General features: G+C 36.1%; 9 protein-coding genes and 2 long non-coding RNA genes across 12 annotated transcripts; 6 read left to right on the top strand and 5 right to left on the bottom strand.

Annotated features, from left to right (window-relative positions):
• Positions 1 to 60: 60 nt before the first annotated feature.
• On the top strand, positions 61 to 1,931 carry AT4G38790 (ER lumen protein retaining receptor family protein). The gene is made up of 6 exons (NM_120039.3): positions 61 to 376; positions 742 to 941; positions 1,019 to 1,159; positions 1,238 to 1,318; positions 1,446 to 1,570; positions 1,654 to 1,931. The coding sequence occupies exons 1-6, from the start codon at positions 151 to 153 to the stop codon at positions 1,700 to 1,702; spliced, it is 822 nt and encodes a 273-aa protein (NP_568047.1). The 5' UTR covers positions 61 to 150; the 3' UTR covers positions 1,703 to 1,931.
• MTN1 (methylthioadenosine nucleosidase 1) lies at positions 1,886 to 3,901 on the bottom strand. The gene is made up of 8 exons (NM_120040.4): positions 3,622 to 3,901; positions 3,470 to 3,533; positions 3,295 to 3,386; positions 3,029 to 3,135; positions 2,712 to 2,786; positions 2,534 to 2,608; positions 2,370 to 2,462; positions 1,886 to 2,277 (listed from the first exon to the last, which is right to left on the bottom strand). The coding sequence occupies exons 1-8, from the start codon at positions 3,719 to 3,721 to the stop codon at positions 2,080 to 2,082; spliced, it is 804 nt and encodes a 267-aa protein (NP_195591.1). The 5' UTR covers positions 3,722 to 3,901; the 3' UTR covers positions 1,886 to 2,079.
• Positions 3,902 to 4,007: 106 nt separating this feature from the next.
• On the bottom strand, positions 4,008 to 7,885 carry AT4G38810 (Calcium-binding EF-hand family protein). 2 transcript variants are annotated; one of them, NM_120041.4, is made up of 5 exons: positions 7,340 to 7,885; positions 5,509 to 5,808; positions 4,977 to 5,201; positions 4,746 to 4,874; positions 4,008 to 4,559 (listed from the first exon to the last, which is right to left on the bottom strand). In NM_120041.4, exons 1-5 carry the CDS (start codon positions 7,583 to 7,585, stop codon positions 4,332 to 4,334), a joined length of 1,128 nt encoding a protein of 375 aa, NP_195592.1. In that variant the 5' UTR covers positions 7,586 to 7,885; the 3' UTR covers positions 4,008 to 4,331. The 2 variants fall into 2 exon arrangements, with proteins under 2 accessions (NP_195592.1, NP_849519.1); NM_179188.2 differs by having other exon boundaries at positions 5,509 to 7,361.
• Positions 7,886 to 9,123: 1,238 nt separating this feature from the next.
• On the bottom strand, positions 9,124 to 9,492 carry AT4G09755. Its single transcript, NR_142303.1, has one exon. It is a non-coding gene; the product is annotated as an other RNA (long non-coding RNA).
• A 758-nt stretch (positions 9,493 to 10,250) lies between these two features.
• On the top strand, positions 10,251 to 10,735 carry AT4G38825 (SAUR-like auxin-responsive protein family). Its single transcript, NM_001125670.1, has one exon. It carries the CDS (start codon positions 10,337 to 10,339, stop codon positions 10,604 to 10,606), a length of 270 nt encoding a protein of 89 aa, NP_001119142.1. The 5' UTR covers positions 10,251 to 10,336; the 3' UTR covers positions 10,607 to 10,735.
• Positions 10,268 to 10,700, bottom strand: AT4G38820 (uncharacterized protein). The gene has a single exon (NM_120042.2). The coding sequence runs from the start codon at positions 10,575 to 10,577 to the stop codon at positions 10,356 to 10,358; it is 222 nt and encodes a 73-aa protein (NP_195593.1). The 5' UTR covers positions 10,578 to 10,700; the 3' UTR covers positions 10,268 to 10,355.
• A 164-nt stretch (positions 10,736 to 10,899) lies between the features above and the next one.
• On the top strand, positions 10,900 to 13,668 carry CRK26 (cysteine-rich RLK (RECEPTOR-like protein kinase) 26; the record flags this gene model as incomplete). Its single annotated transcript, NM_120043.3, has 7 exons — positions 10,900 to 11,883; positions 12,019 to 12,162; positions 12,324 to 12,439; positions 12,512 to 12,722; positions 12,808 to 13,048; positions 13,121 to 13,271; positions 13,354 to 13,668. The coding sequence occupies exons 1-7, from the start codon at positions 11,064 to 11,066 to the stop codon at positions 13,666 to 13,668; spliced, it is 1,998 nt and encodes a 665-aa protein (NP_195594.1). The 5' UTR covers positions 10,900 to 11,063.
• Positions 13,669 to 13,702: 34 nt separating this feature from the next.
• Positions 13,703 to 14,284, bottom strand: AT4G38840 (SAUR-like auxin-responsive protein family). Its single transcript, NM_120044.2, has one exon. The coding sequence runs from the start codon at positions 14,196 to 14,198 to the stop codon at positions 13,899 to 13,901; it is 300 nt and encodes a 99-aa protein (NP_195595.1). The 5' UTR covers positions 14,199 to 14,284; the 3' UTR covers positions 13,703 to 13,898.
• Positions 14,285 to 14,781: 497 nt separating this feature from the next.
• On the top strand, positions 14,782 to 15,554 carry SAUR15 (SAUR-like auxin-responsive protein family). Its single transcript, NM_120045.3, has one exon. It carries the CDS (start codon positions 14,982 to 14,984, stop codon positions 15,249 to 15,251), a length of 270 nt encoding a protein of 89 aa, NP_195596.1. The 5' UTR covers positions 14,782 to 14,981; the 3' UTR covers positions 15,252 to 15,554.
• Positions 15,555 to 16,015: 461 nt separating this feature from the next.
• On the top strand, positions 16,016 to 16,508 carry AT4G09765. The gene has a single exon (NR_142304.1). It is a non-coding gene; the product is annotated as an other RNA (long non-coding RNA).
• A 2,453-nt stretch (positions 16,509 to 18,961) lies between these two features.
• AT4G38860 (SAUR-like auxin-responsive protein family) lies at positions 18,962 to 20,009 on the top strand. The gene has a single exon (NM_120046.4). The coding sequence runs from the start codon at positions 19,082 to 19,084 to the stop codon at positions 19,397 to 19,399; it is 318 nt and encodes a 105-aa protein (NP_195597.1). The 5' UTR covers positions 18,962 to 19,081; the 3' UTR covers positions 19,400 to 20,009.
• The last annotated feature ends 727 nt before the right edge of the window (positions 20,010 to 20,736 follow it).

Consider the following 20,736-nt stretch of genomic DNA (forward strand, 5'->3'; position numbering starts at 1 on the left):
TAAGAGATGTGTGGAAGGGGTGATTTGGTAATTTACATTCAAGTCAACCAAAACCAGACTTTTTAATCTCTCTCGATCAGAAGTTACCTTTTTCACTTTTGCCGAGAAAATCAGAGACAGAAGAAGAAGAAAAGCGAAAAAAAGCAAAACATGAAGGCGACGACGAAGACTCCGATCCACGTGGTGTGGTCATGGGTTAGGAGACAACCTCCGAAGGTGAAGGCTTTTCTCGCCGTGGTCACTGGCATGGCGGCTTTGGTTCTTCTCAGATTCATTGTTCACGATCACGACAATCTCTTCGTTGCCGCTGAGGCTGTTCATTCCATCGGGATCTGTGTGCTCATCTACAAACTCATGAAGGAGAAGACCTGTGCCGGTACTATTCTATGTGTCTTGTCTTTATCACATCCATTTTTAGGGTTTTTCAACTCAGTCCTGCCTTATCAGCTTCTGATCGTATGTATTCCTCTGTTCTTAGCAAAATTACTTTTCAACGTCACAACTTTTTTGTTTTTCCTCATAATCGCGTCCAAATTTTCGAGCTTTGATCAGGATTTCATTGGTTTACCACTATTATCTGCTCCCGGAAGCAGCCTTTAGCCGTAATTCGTAGAATCATCATCTTTATAATCAAGGATTCAATTGGCAATTTAGGGTTTAAGATGCATTCTATGGTTCTTTTTTTAAATCGAAAGTGTTTACCTTCGATGTGTTTATATAACTTTGTGAATGATTTTGCAGGATTGTCACTGAAATCTCAGGAGCTTACGGCGATATTTTTAGCTGTTAGGCTGTATTGTAGCATTGTAATGGAATATGATATACATACCATTCTTGACTTGGCTACTTTGGGAACAACTCTCTGGGTTATATTTATGATTCGTTTCAAGTTAAGAGCTAGTTACATGGAGGACAAAGACAACTTTCCTCTCTATTATGTGGTAAGTCAATCTGGTTTTGATCCTCGAGTTGTTTGTTATCATTTACAGTGACAATGATCTGATTTCAATTTTTGCAGCTTGCGCCCTGTGTTGCATTAGCTGTGTTCATCCATCCATCGACCTCTCATAACATAATAAACAGAATTTCATGGGCTTTATGTGTATACCTTGAAGCTGTTTCAGTACTACCTCAGCTACGAGTGATGCAGAACACAAAGGTCACTACTTTATTTCACAATGTCAAGTAGAGAACTACATTTGTTTTACTCTCTAATCCGCGTCTATTTGGTTTTCAGATTGTTGAACCGTTCACGGCTCATTATGTTTTTGCACTTGGAGTAGCAAGGTTCCTCAGCTGTGCCCACTGGGTTTTACAGGTTAGTTTTGATCTTCAAGAGTGGATAGAGGTTATACCAATAGTGGTGATTCCTATACTCGATTGGATTAGTACCTTAAAAGTCGATTTTGAATAGCTGAATACATTGTCTAATGTGCTGAAAATAGGTTGTGGACACGCGGGGACGGTTGCTTGTAGCATTGGGTTATGGATTGTGGCCATCAATGGTTCTGATCTCAGAAATTGTTCAAACTTTCATCTTGGCAGATTTCTGTTACTACTACGTCAAAAGGTACGCATTAGTCCTTCACTTCAACAGTTTAGCTATTTAGCTCTTTGTATATATCTCAAAAGTTTCAACATTTTTCTTTACAGCGTTTTCGGAGGCCAGCTTGTTCTCCGGCTACCGTCTGGAGTAGTATAAGTTCAAAAGATAGAAATACCCCAACGATGTCCTGCGATGAGCTTGACGGAAATTCTAATTGGGAAAGATAGCTCAATTTTTCTTTACCTCTGATTTCATCGTTTATGTGTCTTGAGGTTTCACCAAGTGTCTCGGTTACGAATTAATTTTACAGTGTTGTATATTTTGCCTATCAAGGGATTTAACGTCTTTCAGGTCGATAAGTTATCTTTGAAATTGTTTCTTTACCAAAATTTAAGCAACACTAGGGAGAGAACGTCTTATAACTTGAAATTTATTAACGAGAAATATGATCACTGGAAATCAGTGAAACTGCAACAAGCACGTTGAACGCATTTTAAAAAATCACTCTCCATAAAAAAGGAAGAGAACAGAAGTTAAAGGTCCGAAAGGTTTCTCCCATTGATGAAGTTGATCACTTTAGTAGCAGTTCCCTCTAATGCAGCGGTCACAACTGTCAAGTTCTGCAAGAACTCTTCTGCTGTAGGTTTATCTCCGTCCACTAGATCGGTCACGGCTTTGAGGAACACGACTGGTATTTTCAGAAGATCAGCCACATACGCCACGGCAGCACCCTGAAGAATCCAGAGCCAAAAGAGTTTCAAAACAACAGTTTCATTGATTTTCTGGTTAGATTCAGTAATAAGAATTGTTAACATTACACTACCTCCATGTCCTTTAGCGTAGCATCATTGGCAATGATCAATGTTTCATCTTGCGTGGACATATCCAACGAGTCACCAGTAGATAACCTGCCAATCTGAACCACCCCAATTTTGTCAAAATTGAAATAGTTAAAAGAGTAAGTAGCATCTTGAGTCTATTAAATACCTTCAAATTGAGTTCCTTGAGGAGATTGGGTGTCGAGAATGCCTGACGGAGACCAACTCCATACAGATCAAACATCTAGAGAGATAAACAAACATTGCTCAGGAACTTGCAAGATGAACTGGCAAAAAGGGAATCATCACTAAAGATGGAAAAAAGAAAGAAAGGAAGATGAACCTACCGGAATTGGTATTCTTCTATCATGAAACACAACATCAGATACAAGGAATACATCGCCTATGTTGGCTCCTTTGACCTGCAAATGTTCAGCCAATCAGCACTTTCATTACATGAAAATAAACCAACTTTCACAACATAAAAATAGAGATATGGAGAGAGAGAGAGATCTTTTATGATGCAACTCAAATCTCAGAGTTGAGTAAACGAGCAGTAACAAAATCAAACCCAAACCACAAGTAAAGAAAGAAGAGAGGACGTGGTTCTTAGCAAGGATGCTGGAAGTCAAGACAGAGCACACGAGAAGTAAAAGAACTGTACCTTGAAGCCACCGCAGGTTCCGGCATTGATTATGATGTCAGGTTTTAATGCTTGGATGGAAGCAAAAGTTATGAGAGAAGCTGGAACAGTTCCAACACTATCGATCCCTGGAGAGAAATCTCAGTTAGTAGCATAAAAAAAGTGCATTCATTTTCCCTCATACCAAACAATGCAGCGACTTGAGAAACCAAAGCTACTATACTAAAATGCTGAGAGATTCACAGGCTAATTATCATATCTTTGAGAGCATTGAGTGCAAAGCTTACCTAAAGCTGCATCTCTTCCGGGGCAAACTACATTGATTCGAAGATCTTTATGCACGCCGTGATACAGAACCCAGGGCAATCCTTTACCAAGCCTGCAAAAAAGTAAACTTTGAAGTGAGAGATTCATGGAGATCAAATCCAAACAAGCAAAATCGAAAAAAGGAGAGCTCTTAACGGCGAATCAGTAGTTTCAGAGAGTCCGAACTTGTTGACCAAAGGAAGAGCCTCCGCTTGCATAGCTGCAGCTCCGTCAGAAACACACAAAAAGTAAGTAAGAAGACGAAGAAGAAATCGATCGAATCGGAAACTTCATAAATCATAAAGTACCGATGACGAAGACGACTGAGGAGATCGGTCGAAGAATCTCCGATTGAGCATCGACCTCAGGTTCTTCGATGTCACTTAATCCATCTCCATGAGGAGCCATAACCTTATCCCTCTCTTCCGATTCTCGGCGATGCGTTTGATTCCCAGGAAAAATCCGAGAATCGGAAAGAAACGGCTGGAAACTCCGGCGAATGAGAGATACAGTTTATTCGTTTTTGGACCTTTTGGTCCTCTTTTGTGTTTCCACTTACCAATAATAATATAATAAAAACAAATTATTTTTTTGTGCTAATGACCGTAATTAATTAAATTTAGCTAAGTTTTTGTACTAATCTGGTCTCCTTGTAGTTTTAGCCAAGCTCTTGTAATCAAATTTTCAAATTCTTCAATTAACTTCAGAATATTTATTTCACACTTTTAAAGATAACTCAAATGTTTCATCATAGCCATTCAAGCATCATAAACGTAAACAAATTTTAACGAAATTAAAAAACAGAGTAAACATTGCATCCCATGGTCATTAGAAAAAAAAAAAAAAAGGCATGAGTAGAATCACCACACCAACAAGAGGAAACCCCAAACTTTCAATTTTATACATCTGAAAGTAAAGACGGTTTTCCTCATTAATCTAAAACTTTTGGGGGTAAACACTCAAAAGTCAAAACCATATAACATTTGTTGCTGCTAGTGCTGCTTATTCCCTTCTATGATTAGTTTGAAGGCTCCTCTGTATCAGTCGAAGTTGACGGCAGAAAGGTAGCCGAGGTGAGCGGCTCGTGAACCACCGAGTTAGAGGAAACCGATATGGGACTACCCTCGAGCTGCAACATTATACTCCCCAATATCTCTGCCATTGTTTTCTTAAACTCTTCTTCCTTCACCACATTTCCATCATCTCCATTCACCATCTTCAACGCTTCCATTATCATATTATCCATCTTATAAACAAAAACAAACTTAACTAATCAATGCCGTTCAAAAAATAAAAATAAAAATTCACTAATAATTTTTGATTAAAACACTAATTCTGGTTTCATTTGTTTAACAAATAATTGTAACATGTAAATTCAAAGGCAAAATAAACAATTTAAAAGACAAAATAATTTAGACGGGGCATTATTTACCTGGGACACAGCGCCTATTGGTGGTAAAGTGGCCGATGGTGCAACAGTGTCAAGCACAGCTCGTAGATATCCTTTAGACACCTTACCCTGACGGTCTTTTGGAATCGTCTCCATGGCAACGTTTAGTGCCTGCGACCAAACCGTTCCGGATCATCATCACTCGTTACCATCATTTAAAAAGTTTTCCTTTAGCATAAAAGCTAGATAACATATATATGTATGGTAGTTTACCTTATCGAATTCGAATTTATTGGACAAGAGCCTCCTGATACCGCTCCCATCAAAGGTGTTTTCGCTGTGAGCAACGATCACGGGCTGTTCATTGAGACGCTGAGCCACACTCTCCACGACTCTCTTGAATGCTTCCAAGAATCTCTCCTGAGACGCGCTTTTCTCTCTTTTATCTTCTTCATCAAGACAAGAGTCAACAATTGGTTCTACGATGTTGCTCATCACCTGTTACAAGGACTTTGCTTTTTAGGCAAAACTCAGTTGTCTCTAGCAACATATATAACATCAAATACGAACTTGGATACATATTACGTATCATATGTACTCCCACCATGTAAGTATCGTTCTGATATTTTGTACAACAAAAAAAAAACACCCGAAAAGTATTTTTACGGTTTTGGTAAAAATACAAAAACAAACGGTTCTTAATATTATATGCTTTATTTTATCAATCATATAAATTTAGATTTGAAGTTAAATTAGGAAAATCCATAGCTTAACAGAAATATATAAAAATAAAATAAATAGGTACCCATGGGTCGTTGGAAGGAGGCATTCCATGATCAACAGAAAGAGACTGGAGAGCTTTGACGATACAATCACGGAGCGATGCGTCCTTGCTACTGGAGAGCTCTGAGAAAACAGAAATGCTCTCGATTTCATATCCAGGGCCGTGGACAAACTCCGAGAGATCCTCACCGTCCATCCTGAGGATGACGATAGGATCACGTTTCAGACCAGCAGCCATACCCAACAAAATGTCCGACAACACTTCTTTGAACTCTGTCTTGCTCACTTTCTCTTGACTCCCATGAGTGAATTCGTTTAGGACCTGTATATAGTTTATTATAACGTTACAAACGATGAAAAATAAATGTACGGATAAGACAGCTAGAGGGTTATTGGTTTAATCTCGTTGTCTCTTCTTTAAATACACCAAAAGCTAAACCTAACGATAAGTAATTGGATACTGATTTGTATCCACTAAGAGAGAGATTCGTATTCAGATTTACTACTTCTTCTTGGATATCTTTGCAGCTAATAACTACAAATCTACAATCAATGTCCTCTTGATCTAATTAATTAATCCACGTGATTCATGCGAAACACGACGTAATTTGGGGTTTCCATGTCGATAAAAAAATATTACTATTGTACTTGTAACTTGTTTTTGGTCCACTAAATAGTTTTTGTGATACTCATACTCGTACGTTTTTTTGTTGGATATTCGTAAAATAGGAAACGGCGTTTGATTTCGTCACAGATTATGTCATAAATAAGAGGATTGAAAAATGTGATATGGGATATTGTTTTTAAAAAATGTCAAGAAAGTCTTGAACGAAAATGAAACCTTACGCAGACCGAATGCTTAAAAAGATAAAAGCTTTAATTGATAAAATATTAATTATTTGAAAAAGAAACCTTTTTTCCGTCAAGAAAGGACAAGCATTATACTGGAAATTGTTGAGTTCACCTAAATTGTATGAGTTTAGCCAAACTAAATAAATAGAGAAAAATAGTCATACATAAGTAAATAACGAATAAATAAACAAAATACTATAACAGTCTTTATACAGTAACTAGTAAAATAATAACTAGGTGATGATTTATAAAGCGATGTTTCAACACTGAAACGACAGGAGAAGAGCGACACGAGGGGCTAGTTTGAGATATGATAGAGGATAAGGTCACCGACCAAAGCTATTATCATTTCTTTAAAACAACTAACTGATTCTATTATTTTTTGACCTAGTTTACTGTAAAGAAAAACACATTTTAATATTAGAAAAAAAAAAATATATAGGATGAATCCACCAGACCACCACGTAAGTATCAAGAAGATAACTTAAACAACTATGGTAAAATGGTTGAGGTTTTCTATATATAATTTTATATGATTTACGACTTAGTATGACCTTTCGAAGATCCTAAAAATCTATGCACAAAATGGCGAGAGTTAAACAACCTGTGTCCCTCGGTATGAGAGGTTCGACTCCATCTCACAGACTAGTGACAAAGTTAAAGAATTTGCAAAGGGCATATATAGACCCCAAGAAGAATTGTTAACAGTTAAATGAATACTGAAATCAAATAAAAATAAAGATGTAACACAAAAATTAGATGCGAACATTTCTAGTTAGTAGTTAGTACGCCGGCCAATTTGAAAACATTTCTTACTAGCATTAAAATATACGGTAATCGGAAAAAATCAAAGATCACATGATAACCAACAATTGAAAGATCAATAATACAGGAAAAGTGATTAAGAAATTAAAATGCTAACATATGTATATGCAAATTAGTCGGACTGGACCATAGATCACGAATATAAAAGGTATTAAGAAAGAAGAAAAGGAAATTACCTCGGAGTAGATGTGATCGGAATCAGGAGAAGTTCCTTGAGCAGGCAAACCAAGAGCAGCGCCGATATCAGCAACGGCGGGTTGTAACTCAGTCACGGAGAGCTTACCATCTTCATCTTGGTCTAACTGTTGAAACTTTTGTTCCACAAACTTGTCGAACACTTTCTCGTTTTCCACCAGCTCAACTATGTCCGAGCCATCAAGTACTTGTTGCTGTTGCTGGTGGTTGTTGCTTTTCAAGTCCATTTATGGAATCTTTGCTTCTTCTTTCTTTATCTTTACCTTTCTTGAGTCGCGAGAGCCTTGTGAGATATCTCGTGATGGAAGCACGAGAAAAGGAAGAACAGAAACTTGACACACCCAAAAGAAGAAGGAAAACTCCTTTTTTTCTTTAAATCCAAGTGTGTGTGTGTATGAGTATTTTGTTCTGATTTGGTTCGGACTTGCCTGTTCTTTATATGTGTATAGAAGTCAGGAAAATATTAGTTGTTAATTAAAAATGATTAAAACAGAATTTATAAATTTCTTGCTATTTATGACTAAATTTATATATATTGAGTTTCCGACAAAAAAAAATATATATATATATATATATTGAGTTCATTTTATATTTGTGGACTCGCCACCACCAAACGTATATTAACCATATATCCTTAGCTAGACTATAACTTCGAAAGCATCTTGTGTTTTTTTCCCCACCTAAGATTACCTAAACTAATCTGTCATAAAAGTCTAATTTAATATTCATGAACTTCTTTATCCAAAAAAAATCATTGAATTTCCGTTCGCGTTTTTGTCATTTTTTGTAACATGATTACATGACCGTATCTTTTCTTTTACATAAACTTTTCACACAATCTGGATTACTTACTCATGGGGCGTGTTAGGTTCGCTATTTAACTTCAGTAACCGACAAGAAAATCATAAAGAACACGATGTTTAGTCATAATGACTGTGTCTTTTTAGCCAATGGTCGGTTCCTTTTTAATATCTTTTTCCGACTAATGTTTGGCTGTATCATTTTTTTGAACTTATATTCCGACTACTTGTAATTAATAATATTAGTTGACATGTAATTAAATACACGATCATGACGTATTATAAATAGAGACCGACGAACTAAGCAAACTCCAGAAAACATAAATGGAACATCGAACAATCTTGACCACTTAAGCTACTATGTGGATGTGGTCCGTATGACACGGGCAATAACACTTGTGTGCATACATGCCAGTCCACGGATAAAAATATAAAATCAGTAACCGAGTCGTGTGAATTAATTATATTTTCCACATAACTGACGGAGCTAAAGATTTCTGACAAGAGCAATTTACCCTCTTGATTTGTGATGACGTGTCAATCGTTGATGAAAAATCGTGGGGACACTTGTTGCTAATTAATCCTTCTGTGTTCGTCCTTCATTGGTCGGCGCCTCTGAGCTGGCGTCAAACACTTCAACCAAAGTCAAAGCCGGCCGGCTCTAGTGCGGCTATCTATGGATTAAGCAGATTTTCTAAATCACGGCAATTAAATTATTAGATTTTTTTTTTAATTGACGTGATTTTTTAATTATTAATAAAACGGAGAGAATAATTCCAAAATTAAGATTTGACATTATTTTGGATTTCACAAAAGAAAAAGAAGAAAAACCAAAAACATATATATATATATATATATATATATTTTGAATAATAGATAGGTTAAATTTCGAATTACTTTCTATGTTCTTTTGTAGATGTAGATATAAACCTAATGCCGACAAAAAAATGAAGAAGATATAAACCTAATAATTAGAAGTGGAGGGGTTGTTACCATACACATTCTTCAACGTAGGATAGATTCATAATAATTTTAACAAGAAAACAAAATGTAAAAGGACAGAATCCCTAACATTTCCCTTTTCTGGTACAAGCTACAAAAGGCGACTATGCCATCTTTACAAAACAAGAGGAAATGAGATATGAGAGACCAGATTCTACAACTTTGTTCCACTCCAAGTAGCTTTCACTAGATTGTAATACCTTTTCGTTTTATATTTTTGCTAAAACCCCTTTTGTTTTGTTAAATACCTACCGAAATACATACTTTCGATCCAACTTTTCTTATACGGGACTGGAAATGGTTTACGCGGGCCGGGATCCATACAAAAAATGTTATAAGTTTATATTGTATCACTGAGAATTGGGCTTCGTTCTGATAAATTTTGAATTAAGGCCCAATCACACAAGTAGAAACGCGCTATCGGCGATAAGCTGTCGATCTCGCAATTTTCCCCATTCGCTTATTTCTTCTTCGAACTACAGAGGGGATCCTTGAACGCCATGCAGTTTTTCTGCGAAAGAGAGAAACATCGTGTTATTTAGTTGGTTGCAACTAGTAACGGGATCGCTAATCCCATAAAGCGCCACACAGTTAAGGTGCAGAGAGAAGAACGACGTGTTGTTTTAAGCGTGAAAAAACGGCGGGCCCTCTGTCTTTTCTATTTCTCTCTTCTCAACACTTGCAGGACAGTGCCCTCACGGATAATATGGAGGGTTAGTCAGATGGATAATGGATTATCAATTATGTGTAGCCACTTGGCTACTTGACTCAGTGACTTAGACTTTTCAGGTGCTGTGTAGGTATATAACATAAAGGTCCCACGTACATCATCTACATACCATTCCAAAGAGATGTATATGTGCCATCGACAATTTCATGTGAAGTGCGCTCGAAGTTGTTGTTAGTCTTCTAGTGTCATGAATTCTTTTCAGATATAATCCATATTCAATTATCAGTTTATAACATGCAAGACAGAGCCATGTGAATTCTTCTTATGCATGTCCCACTCTTGTATAAGAAGCCCACGGTTTCTATCACATGAACGAAATTGGTTGTATATATATATTGCATTGTTTTCATATCGTGAGCATAACAACTTCTTCATCTAATCTGATAAGCTAAAGGAGACTTCTAAGCTGAATCTTTTTCCAGGATCCATCAGAGCAGAACAAAAAAATGGGAGTGTTCCGAGGTCTTATGGGCGCAAAGAAGATCTTTCAAGGTCGATCAATGGCAGCTTCGACACCAAAAGGGTTTCTTGCAGTGTACGTTGGAGAAAGCCAGATGAAAAGATACATAGTGCCAGTCTCATATTTGAACCAGCCTTCATTTCAAGCTTTGTTGAGTAAATCTGAACAAGAGTTTGGGTTTGATCATCCAATGGGCGGCTTGACCATCCCTTGCCCTGTAGATACATTTATCACCGTCACTTCTCAGCTTCATTAGATCCAATTCACAAGGATCACATATATGTAACAATTTTTGAGGTCATTAATTAGATGTAGAAGATATTTAGAACCCAGCTGTGTAATTACTTACATAGAAGATAACATTTATCGTCTGATATTTGCCCCATCTTTTCTCCTTCAACATTATATACTATAATTTAGGGGAACTCTGACAACATGCTGATTAACAAGTAGTTTTTATTTGCTGACAAGAAACAGAACAAGTTGTGCATTACAACATAAAACTATACTCGCCATCCGCTCCATGACATTGACACGAGCGTCTAAAATCGATAAACAAACTCATAATTCTATGAATTATTGTCGAATTTTCAAAACAGCCTAGCTTACAATAAACAAACGTTTCAAAGATGAACAGAGTCAAAGGTCAACGCCTAATGGCGTGTTAAATCCCGTTCTAACAATTTAGACAATGATCAACAGAAATAACTCAGATGTTGTCTCTTCTTCTTCCTCTGATCTCACTCTTATTCCAAATCCAATGCTTCACCGTTAAGTCGCAACCGGTTCCGTTAAACCAAATATGCTCAAACGTCACAGGCAACTTCACCGTTAACACCCCTTACGCCGTCAACCTCGACCGCCTCATCTCCTCTTTATCATCTCTCCGACGTAACGTTAACGGATTTTACAACATCTCAGTGGGAGACTCCGATGAAAAAGTCAATTCAATCTCACAGTGTAGAGGCGATGTCAAACTTGAAGTTTGCATCAACTGCATCGCAATGGCTGGAAAAAGACTTGTCACGCTGTGTCCGGTTCAGAAAGAGGCGATTATTTGGTATGACAAATGTACGTTTAGATACTCAAACCGGACAATCTTCAATAGATTGGAGATTTCCCCTCACACAAGTATAACGGGAACAAGAAACTTCACCGGAGATCGTGATAGTTGGGAGAAATCTTTAAGGGGTTTACTCGAAGGGCTTAAAAACAGAGCCTCTGTTATTGGTCGGAGCAAGAAGAATTTTGTTGTAGGCGAAACGAGCGGGCCTTCATTTCAGACATTGTTCGGTCTGGTTCAGTGCACACCGGATATTTCGGAAGAGGATTGTTCGTATTGTTTGTCTCAGGGTATTGCAAAGATCCCAAGCTGTTGTGATATGAAAATGGGTAGTTATGTGATGTCTCCTAGCTGTATGTTGGCTTATGCTCCCTGGAGATTCTATGATCCAGTGGACACTGATGATCCAAGCTCAGTGCCTGCAACGCCATCACGGCCGCCAAAGAATGAGACAAGAAGTGTCACACAAGGTAGGGTTGCTACTTCTTATGGATTTGAAAGTTTTGAACTCTAGGATTCAAATCAGACTGTAGAGATTTTTTTATTTCCCAATGTTACAGACTTACAGTATTAAACATTTTAAGTGTGTTTTGGTTTTTGTTCAGGGGATAAAAACAGAGGTGTACCTAAAGCTTTGATCTTTGCTTCTGCTTCAGTTGCTATTGTTGTCTTATTTATAGTACTCTTAGTCGTTTTCCTAAAGCTGAGAAGGAAGGAGAACATCAGAAATTCAGAAAACAAACATGAAAGTAAGCTATCAAAATCGGATATGAAAGGAGATTTTTCGTGTGTTCTGTTTTACATGTTTTTTTTCCTTCTGTTTCCTCTGTTTCAATGATCCTTTGATATTTGCCGTGATTTCTAACTCCATTTTATCAATGCATGGTTTATCTCATTTCTTTACTTACAGATGAAAATATTAGCACGGATTCCATGAAATTTGATTTCAGTGTATTACAAGATGCAACAAGTCATTTTTCACTAGAAAATAAACTTGGAGAAGGTGGATTCGGAGCAGTTTATAAGGTACTCTTTCAAACTTAAGAAGAATCAGTTGTTATAACGATTTATCATAACATTCTTGTATATTATCATTAGGGTGTGCTTTCTGATGGACAAAAAATAGCGGTGAAAAGGTTGTCGAAAAATGCACAACAAGGTGAAACCGAATTCAAGAACGAGTTCTTGTTGGTGGCTAAGCTTCAGCATCGCAATCTCGTGAAGCTCTTAGGTTACTCAATAGAAGGAACTGAAAGGCTTCTTGTCTATGAGTTCCTCCCACACACTAGTCTCGACAAGTTCATCTTCGGTACAACTTTCTTCACATTACAACGTCTTCTTGGAAACCATTCAACTGTTTTTTGTGTGTATGATGTTCTCAAGTGTTTGTATAGATCCGATCCAAGGTAATGAATTGGAGTGGGAAATACGATACAAAATCATTGGAGGTGTAGCTCGAGGACTTCTTTATCTTCATCAAGATTCTCGTCTGCGGATTATACACCGTGATCTTAAAGCTAGTAACATATTATTAGACGAGGAAATGACCCCAAAAATCGCAGATTTCGGAATGGCTAGGCTTTTCGATATCGACCACACGACTCAACGCTACACGAATAGGATCGTTGGGACTTTGTAAGTAGCAAAAACTAACATTCATCTTTTACTCATCAACCTCGATTGTGATCAGTCATTTGGTTTACACAGTGGATACATGGCTCCAGAGTATGTAATGCACGGACAGTTCTCGTTCAAGACAGATGTTTACAGTTTCGGAGTTTTAGTTCTTGAGATCATCAGTGGTAAGAAAAACAGTGGTTTCAGCAGTGAGGACAGCATGGGAGATCTCATCAGCTTCGTAAGTATATTACATGCAAAAGCATTGAGATTTGATCAATAACTGTTAATTCACTTCACTGAGTTCTGATGTTTTGGTAAAGGCTTGGAGAAATTGGAAGGAAGGCGTTGCTTTGAATCTTGTGGACAAGATTTTGATGACAATGTCGAGTTATTCATCGAATATGATCATGAGATGCATAAACATTGGTCTTCTTTGTGTCCAAGAGAAAGTTGCAGAGAGACCAAGCATGGCTTCTGTTGTTCTGATGTTAGATGGACATACTATTGCTCTTTCAGAACCATCAAAACCTGCATTTTTCTCACACAGCAATGCGGTATCAGATAGTTCTTCTTCTTTAGGACATAATGCAAAAACTTCAAACTATAATTCCAACACTGAGTTGTATCCTCGGTGAGTTTGTTTGGACACTGAAATTAAGATTTTCAAGATGATGACTAAATGATGGTTTTGATTAGATTTGAGTCCAACTCACTGTAAGTGAGGAAAAAGAGTGTTACAAGTCTCTGTTTCACTTTCAAGGAGAGATGCTGTTTCTAAGTCATCTCATCTCTTGAAGAAAACTAATTGGGAAAACAAAATGTACAAAAATCAATGACAAAAGTAAGGTTATCGAGTGAGTCATGATCAGTTGAAGCGAGAAGCAAGATCAATAAAAATTTCTTCACTGCAAGGGATTGTGAGGCCACCCATTGGATGATCAAATCCAAACTCTTCCTCTGCCTTTCTTAATAGATCTTGAAATGAAGGCTGGTCCAAGTACGAAACCGGAACTACAAATCTCTTCATATTTTGTTCTCCTACGTAAACCGCTAAGTAGCCTTTGGGAACATCAAGAGAGCTAGAAGAAGAAGATGATGACAACAGTTTGGCTTGTCGGAGAATCTGCTTCGATGATTGCAGCACACGAGGGATTCTGATCGCCATGGATTGTCTTTAATTGTAAGTTAGATGCTTTATTGGAAAATGTGAGAAACTTGCAGAGCAGAAAGGAGTCAGTGATGAGTATATATAGATAAGAACATTACTTGTAGATAACCCTTTATTGGTTTCAAAAGTTTCAGCTCATAAATTTTTACACCAACAAGCAAGCACATGGCTTTGCCGGACCACGGCATGATAAGTAAGGGCCCTATAGTGATCAATCTTCATGATTTCTGATGTGAAGACAGAAATCAATATGACCACTTGTTTGTTAGATAGACACTATAACTAGTCAAATTTTCCTTTCTTGCCACAGAATTTTTTTGAAGGCTTTTGTGACTTTGTCAGTATATAATCAAATCATGTGGTCCTGTCTTTTGAATATCATTGAGAAGAAGGTATGACTTAATCAGTGATAGAGACTTGTGGTTCATTAGGTACACAACTTCATGTCCCTACATAATCTATAGAGAGATTTGGCATGTGATGTCTTTGAGACAAATAAGCCCCAATGAAGTTATCATGTAGGACATCATTAGACACTAACTTCTCAGACACCATTTATTGATTTGTTCTTGGTTTAGTATCTACAACCCAAAGCCATGTGCTCTGTAATTAAAAAGAAAAACCTCAAAAATACTTAATCATTTCTTTCATACGTTCGTTTATATAACAAGTAACTAAACCCCTTTAGATTCACAAACTAAAGAAGATCCAATTTTAAAATCTCAAAGCTTTCTCCAAGACTAAGAAACATTTAAGCTTCAGGAAAACATAAGGGAAAATATGGCTTTTTTGAGGAGTTTCTTGGGTGCTAAGCAAATTATTCGAAGGGAATCATCGTCGACACCAAGAGGATTCATGGCGGTCTATGTAGGAGAGAATGATCAGAAGAAGAAGAGATATGTGGTGCCGGTTTCATACTTAAACCAGCCTTTGTTTCAACAACTGTTGAGTAAATCTGAGGAAGAGTTTGGTTATGATCATCCAATGGGCGGCTTAACAATACCATGTCATGAATCTTTGTTCTTCACAGTCACATCTCAGATACAATGAAGTACTATACTACAACATTTCCATATTTTTTTTAGATTGTTAGCTAATTTCCCCTGGAGATAATTGTAAATTGTTTCAATGAGAGGAATATACAATACATAGATCGTAATTGATCAATGCGTATTTGCATGTTAATACATTTGTGTCTTGTACCAAAAAAAGGAATTATACATTTGTGTCATTTAACTCTGGACACCATACATTTCGTCATTACAGTGAAACGGCAGAATTTGAACACTCATTATTCTGGTTGGTAGTTATTTCCATATTTCTCAAAGAACATTTATGTGACTATTATCATTCCTTGCGACAACTGTAATAATGAGAAAACTTGGTATTTTTTTTGGCTCTTCATATAAGTTGTTTAAAAAATGTATTTTCAAACAATAATTAATAGTGGCCCAAACATAATTTAAAATAGGTTTCGAAGCCCAAAGCCCATAAATTAAACGCCTAACATTCACGCGCTCTTTGACTATGGTTGCTTAGGAACAGATGCGCGTGGGGAAGTTGGCACCGTTTTTTCTCTTGCTTACATCTATTTTTTTTTCTTAAACGTCTATTTATTTGCTTTACGTCATTGTAACGTTTGTTTGTTTTCTCTGTATCGTTAGTTGTTGTACACTTGTACTATGGACGTTGAAACCTGCCGGTTAGTCCGGTTCAGCTAGCATTTTTTAAATGTACATCTATTTTCTTATTGAATTATGTGTATAATGTTATTATTCTCTGACTATAGAGTTAAAATATGTTTTTGTTTTTTGGATGACAAGGTTCAGTTTATTTAAAAAACAAAATAAATCTAACATATATTTTTTCTTATACATTCATTGCATTTTATACATTTTTCCATGTCAAACAATTAACTTCCAATATAACGTATTGTCCTCCCCGAAATATGAAAAAGATTCAAAGTTTACAAGTGAAGGAGGGGGCCCCTATAAGAACCAATTAAGCCTCATTAAAAATTTCATCACATGCCAAATTAAGTATATGAATAAGACTTGAAAACCGTACCTCAATCCCCATTTAGCAGTTGAATTAATCGGAAAGCTTATTAGTCCAATCTTTTTTGCTGCCGTCTCGATCGTTTTCTCTAGGTGCCACTCTGTTTTCTCTCTTTCTTTTTTTTTTGCCTTGACGTTGCCCTCTTGAAATTCAACTGTTGATCATCGTACAAGAAAAAATTAGCCAATCTGATCTAATAATTTCTTGGGTCCAATTTTCCTGCATCCCATGTGATGAAAAGACCTTACATTTCCACTTCAGATCTTGCCACCTATTTTTTTCTTGACTTAGAAACAGAGCTCATGGATTCTTTTTTCACGTGAATATATAGAGAAATTAGATTCAATCACTTCCTAAACGAAACATATATGGAACTTTCTCATGTTTTTTTTATAGATTTGATTTGACACAATCTTCAAGAAAATATGCACTACAACTATTTTTTGAACAGAGTTTGTCTATTTTTCTGAAGCTTGACTTCAAATAGTTTACAGAATAAATTTCAAGCTCCAAATATTTTTGTGTGGATATGAGGAATCAGCAATAAAGAGTGTGTTAGAAGTTAGAACAAAGCTACAATGATTATTATAAGAAAAAAGAAGAAGAAGAGACAGAGTTGTACAAAGAGGAGAGGACAAGGGTTTATCGATTCGGTATTCTCGCCGTGAAAGTAGAAAATTAGGGATTCAAGAATTTCCTAAAGTAAGCAGACAAGTTTCAAGACTAGTAAAATCTGCATTAAAGAAGTCGCATTTCCTACTGTAAAAACGGAAAGTTGTACAAAAGAGGACAGTTTTGAGGGAAGAAGGAGGCAAGAGTAACATGGGGCTTTCATGTGCTTGGTCGAGACGAGAGACATGTCATTATCAGTCCGTAAGCTGAAATTGTCCCTTCAAAAGATTCGTAATTTCTCTCTAATCCTCTTCTCGTTTTCACTGAAAACTTCCCAACAATTCTCGTTCGCAGAACATGCTAGCCTCTCTCCGTGACAACGACAGCAAACTCTCTCTTTCTCTCTCTCTCCCTCTGTCGGTTTTTGTGGTCGATTAGAGAAAAAACCATGATTCTTATTCACTTGTTGCTTGATGTGATAGATTTCGCAAGTAAATCACAAGATTCAACTTGAGTTCAAAGATTTAACTTTGTAGAATTGCAGAGCTTAGAGTTACGTGTGCAAGAAGTAACCGGCGTTAATTATATTGTTTTAGGGTTTAAACATGTAATCTACGTATTGTTTATTGTCAGTATCCGTTTTATGAAGCTTAGGAAGAGGAACATCACAAATCAACAAAGATGGGAAGCTCGAGATCGTGAGACTTAACATGTTCTTTGTCCCTAACCTTCTACGACCAGAAACAAAGATCTAATAAATGCCCATTGTCAATAAGCATATTATAACTATATAGAACATGGTCAAAAGTATTGTAAACATATACGGTCACTTGCAGACAAGAGTTAAGGCGAATCTTACTCAGTTTTTTGGATTTTTTTGTATGCATTTGTTACAATCTGCCTTCTCAAATAGATATTTTGTAACCAGTTGTTTGTAATTAAACAGTTTTGTTTGTTGGTCAAGACAATTAGATTGATTTTTTTGTATGCATCACATGACAGTTGTGAATTATGACAATTTGTCTAGCCTTTAGGTCCTAAAAAATCCGCCTACCTAAACATATCTATTAAAACCTTTCTATGGTAGTTGAAAATCGCGTGATTAGTCTATTTTAGGCTCAAGAGATCTAGCTACATAAAAAAAAAATCGCGTGATTAGTCTAATAGACTAATACTAATAGATCTTGATTCTAGTCCGGTGATATCGTTTTTTCCACTTTCGAGTATACATGGTGGCTGCTAGTCTTGTGACTAGTCAAAATCTAAATACTTAAACTAAATTATATAAACGATCTTGTTTGAAGAATGAATAAAAAAAGTTATCGTAAGCTAGAGGTAATTAATTTAATGCATGCTTTCAATTATAATACTTACTTAACCACATAGAGTAAGGGGTACATTTAATTTGTACTTGTAGTACATATTTAGCTACCTCTTCGTACGTAACTATGAAATTTAGTTACCGCATTGATTTTTTCCCCCAATTTATGATAATAACTATTGAAAGAGAGGAAGAGGGACCATGGTGTCTTGGGGAGGACCAACAATGAAATTAAATCCCAATGGGTTTGGATCCCACACTGTCACATGCCTCTCTATATCCCTTCTCCTGCTTTTTTCCTGCTCCTTAAAAAATAAAACTACATATATCCAAAATTATAAGTAGTGTATATTGTTTATCATCGCAATATAACTACTAGCTCCTTCATAATGTGCATGTGAAATATTGGAGAATATTCACTATATAATACGTAAAACATCTAAATGACCTTCATTCTACTTCTACAAATAAATAGCTCTAATTGAATTCCATTTTACTAATTATCTGAAATAAAAGTATAAACAAAACCAAATTTTTAGGACGTGTTATGATCATAATAATTAATTCCCTCAAACAATTAGTGGGTTTGCTGAATTATCATTTGAAATGTATCATTATTTTAGAAGAGTCTTACAAGACGGCACTAACCAAAATTTTAGATAATTATTGATAAATCATTTGATCATTATATAAAATATTAAATAAATTTCGGATAATCAAGAGATTTAAAATAATACTGTTGCTTTAGCATCCTATCCTCATCTTCCTCCATAAATAACCCCTTTCGCCACCTCTCTCTCATCAAAAACTTCTCATTTCTCCTTGAATTTTTCTCCTCACTAGCTCTCTCACTCTCACCAAAGAAAAACAAAACACTAGAACTAAACAAATGGCGGTAAAGAGATCTTCTAAGCTAACACAAACAGCAATGCTAAAGCAAATCCTCAAGAGATGCTCGAGCTTAGGCAAGAAACAATGCTACGACGAGGAAGGTCTCCCTCTTGACGTACCAAAGGGACATTTTCCGGTTTACGTAGGCGAAAAGCGTACAAGGTACATCGTACCAATCTCCTTCTTGACTCATCCTGAATTCCTGATCCTTCTTCAACAAGCAGAGGAAGAGTTCGGCTTTCGTCATGACATGGGAGGACTCACCATCCCTTGTGAAGAAGTTGTTTTTCTCTCTCTAACATCCATGATCAGATGAGAAAATAATAGAGAGAGTGTTTAAGTATGATGAGGACTAAGATTCTTTTGCTTCTTCTTTTTTTACCTTTGGATAGTGATTTATTATCCAAATGGTTCTTTTTTTACGGACTAAAACCTGTAAGATCCACCCAAAAGATCATTCTCTACATGGATCATGTAAATCTCGGGTTTTAGTTCGTCAGTTAACGCCTTAATGGGTTTGTATTCGATGGAATGGTTTTTTTTTTTTCTATGAGCGCTGATAAGTGGTGGCTTGCACTATAGTAGATGATTAGTGCAAGTTTAATATTGGCCAAATTTTTTTATAGTTCGAATCTATGATCGTTGAAGTTCTTTGAAACTAAGAAATGTTTGAACTTTGTATGAATCTTTGTTGGGTTTTTCCTCACGGATGTATATATAAGTACGTTTGACATGTATGCGAGTGAGCTAGTGATGTATAAATGAAAATTTTCATCCGAAATTCATACCATCAGAACGGGTTATAAATGACTACATATTATCCACGATAAACAGACAGACAAACCGATCAGCTTAGATGACTCAATATTGAAAATTGATGCCTCGGATATAAGAAACAAAAACAATAAAATTACATTAGTTAGTAGAGTAGTAGAGGCACAAACCTCAATTATGTAAAAACACCAAAAAGTTAATATTGGTTTATATATAATTATATGTTTTTTAATCCGCCTTTGAGTATTATAGTACGCAGACAGAATTATGTGGATTACTTCTTTAGGTGAAGCAAAGCATATTTGTCTCTAGTAATTATAAGTTGGTCCTATACATACTATTTATATGGATTGGAATTAACATAATGAATTAAGTTTATATATATATATATATATATATTATAAATTAAATGTAGTTACTCTTCTCTCTTTTTCTTTTCCTACGAGCCACAAATCCTATATGACAGCAACTACTCTTTCTTAATGCACATACCTTTTTTTGTTTTTGGCCTACATACTTTTAATTTACTCTCTCTCTTCTCAAGAATATCTTTTTGGTTCATACCAATTTATTTTTATGTTTCAAATAAACTGCATCCACAAGTACCAATAATATCTACCTTGCCTCATCACTCATTGATACATACACATATGTATTGCTTAAGTCAAATACACAAATAATCGAACTTGTTGAATGTTAATATGTATACACACACAACAAACCAATTAGTTAAAGGACTATTAATTCTCAGTCAATCTACGTACATCTTAAGGTTTATCACAAATCAATCGTTATATATAAAGTCAGTTTCTAGCGTAGACAATATCTATAATCCGATTAAAAAAGAGAGAGGCCATTTGACGTAGTGAGAAGCACATC

Source organism: Arabidopsis thaliana, chromosome 4, assembly GCF_000001735.4.
Source record: "Arabidopsis thaliana chromosome 4, partial sequence".
Lineage (NCBI taxonomy): Eukaryota > Viridiplantae > Streptophyta > Magnoliopsida > Brassicales > Brassicaceae > Arabidopsis > Arabidopsis thaliana.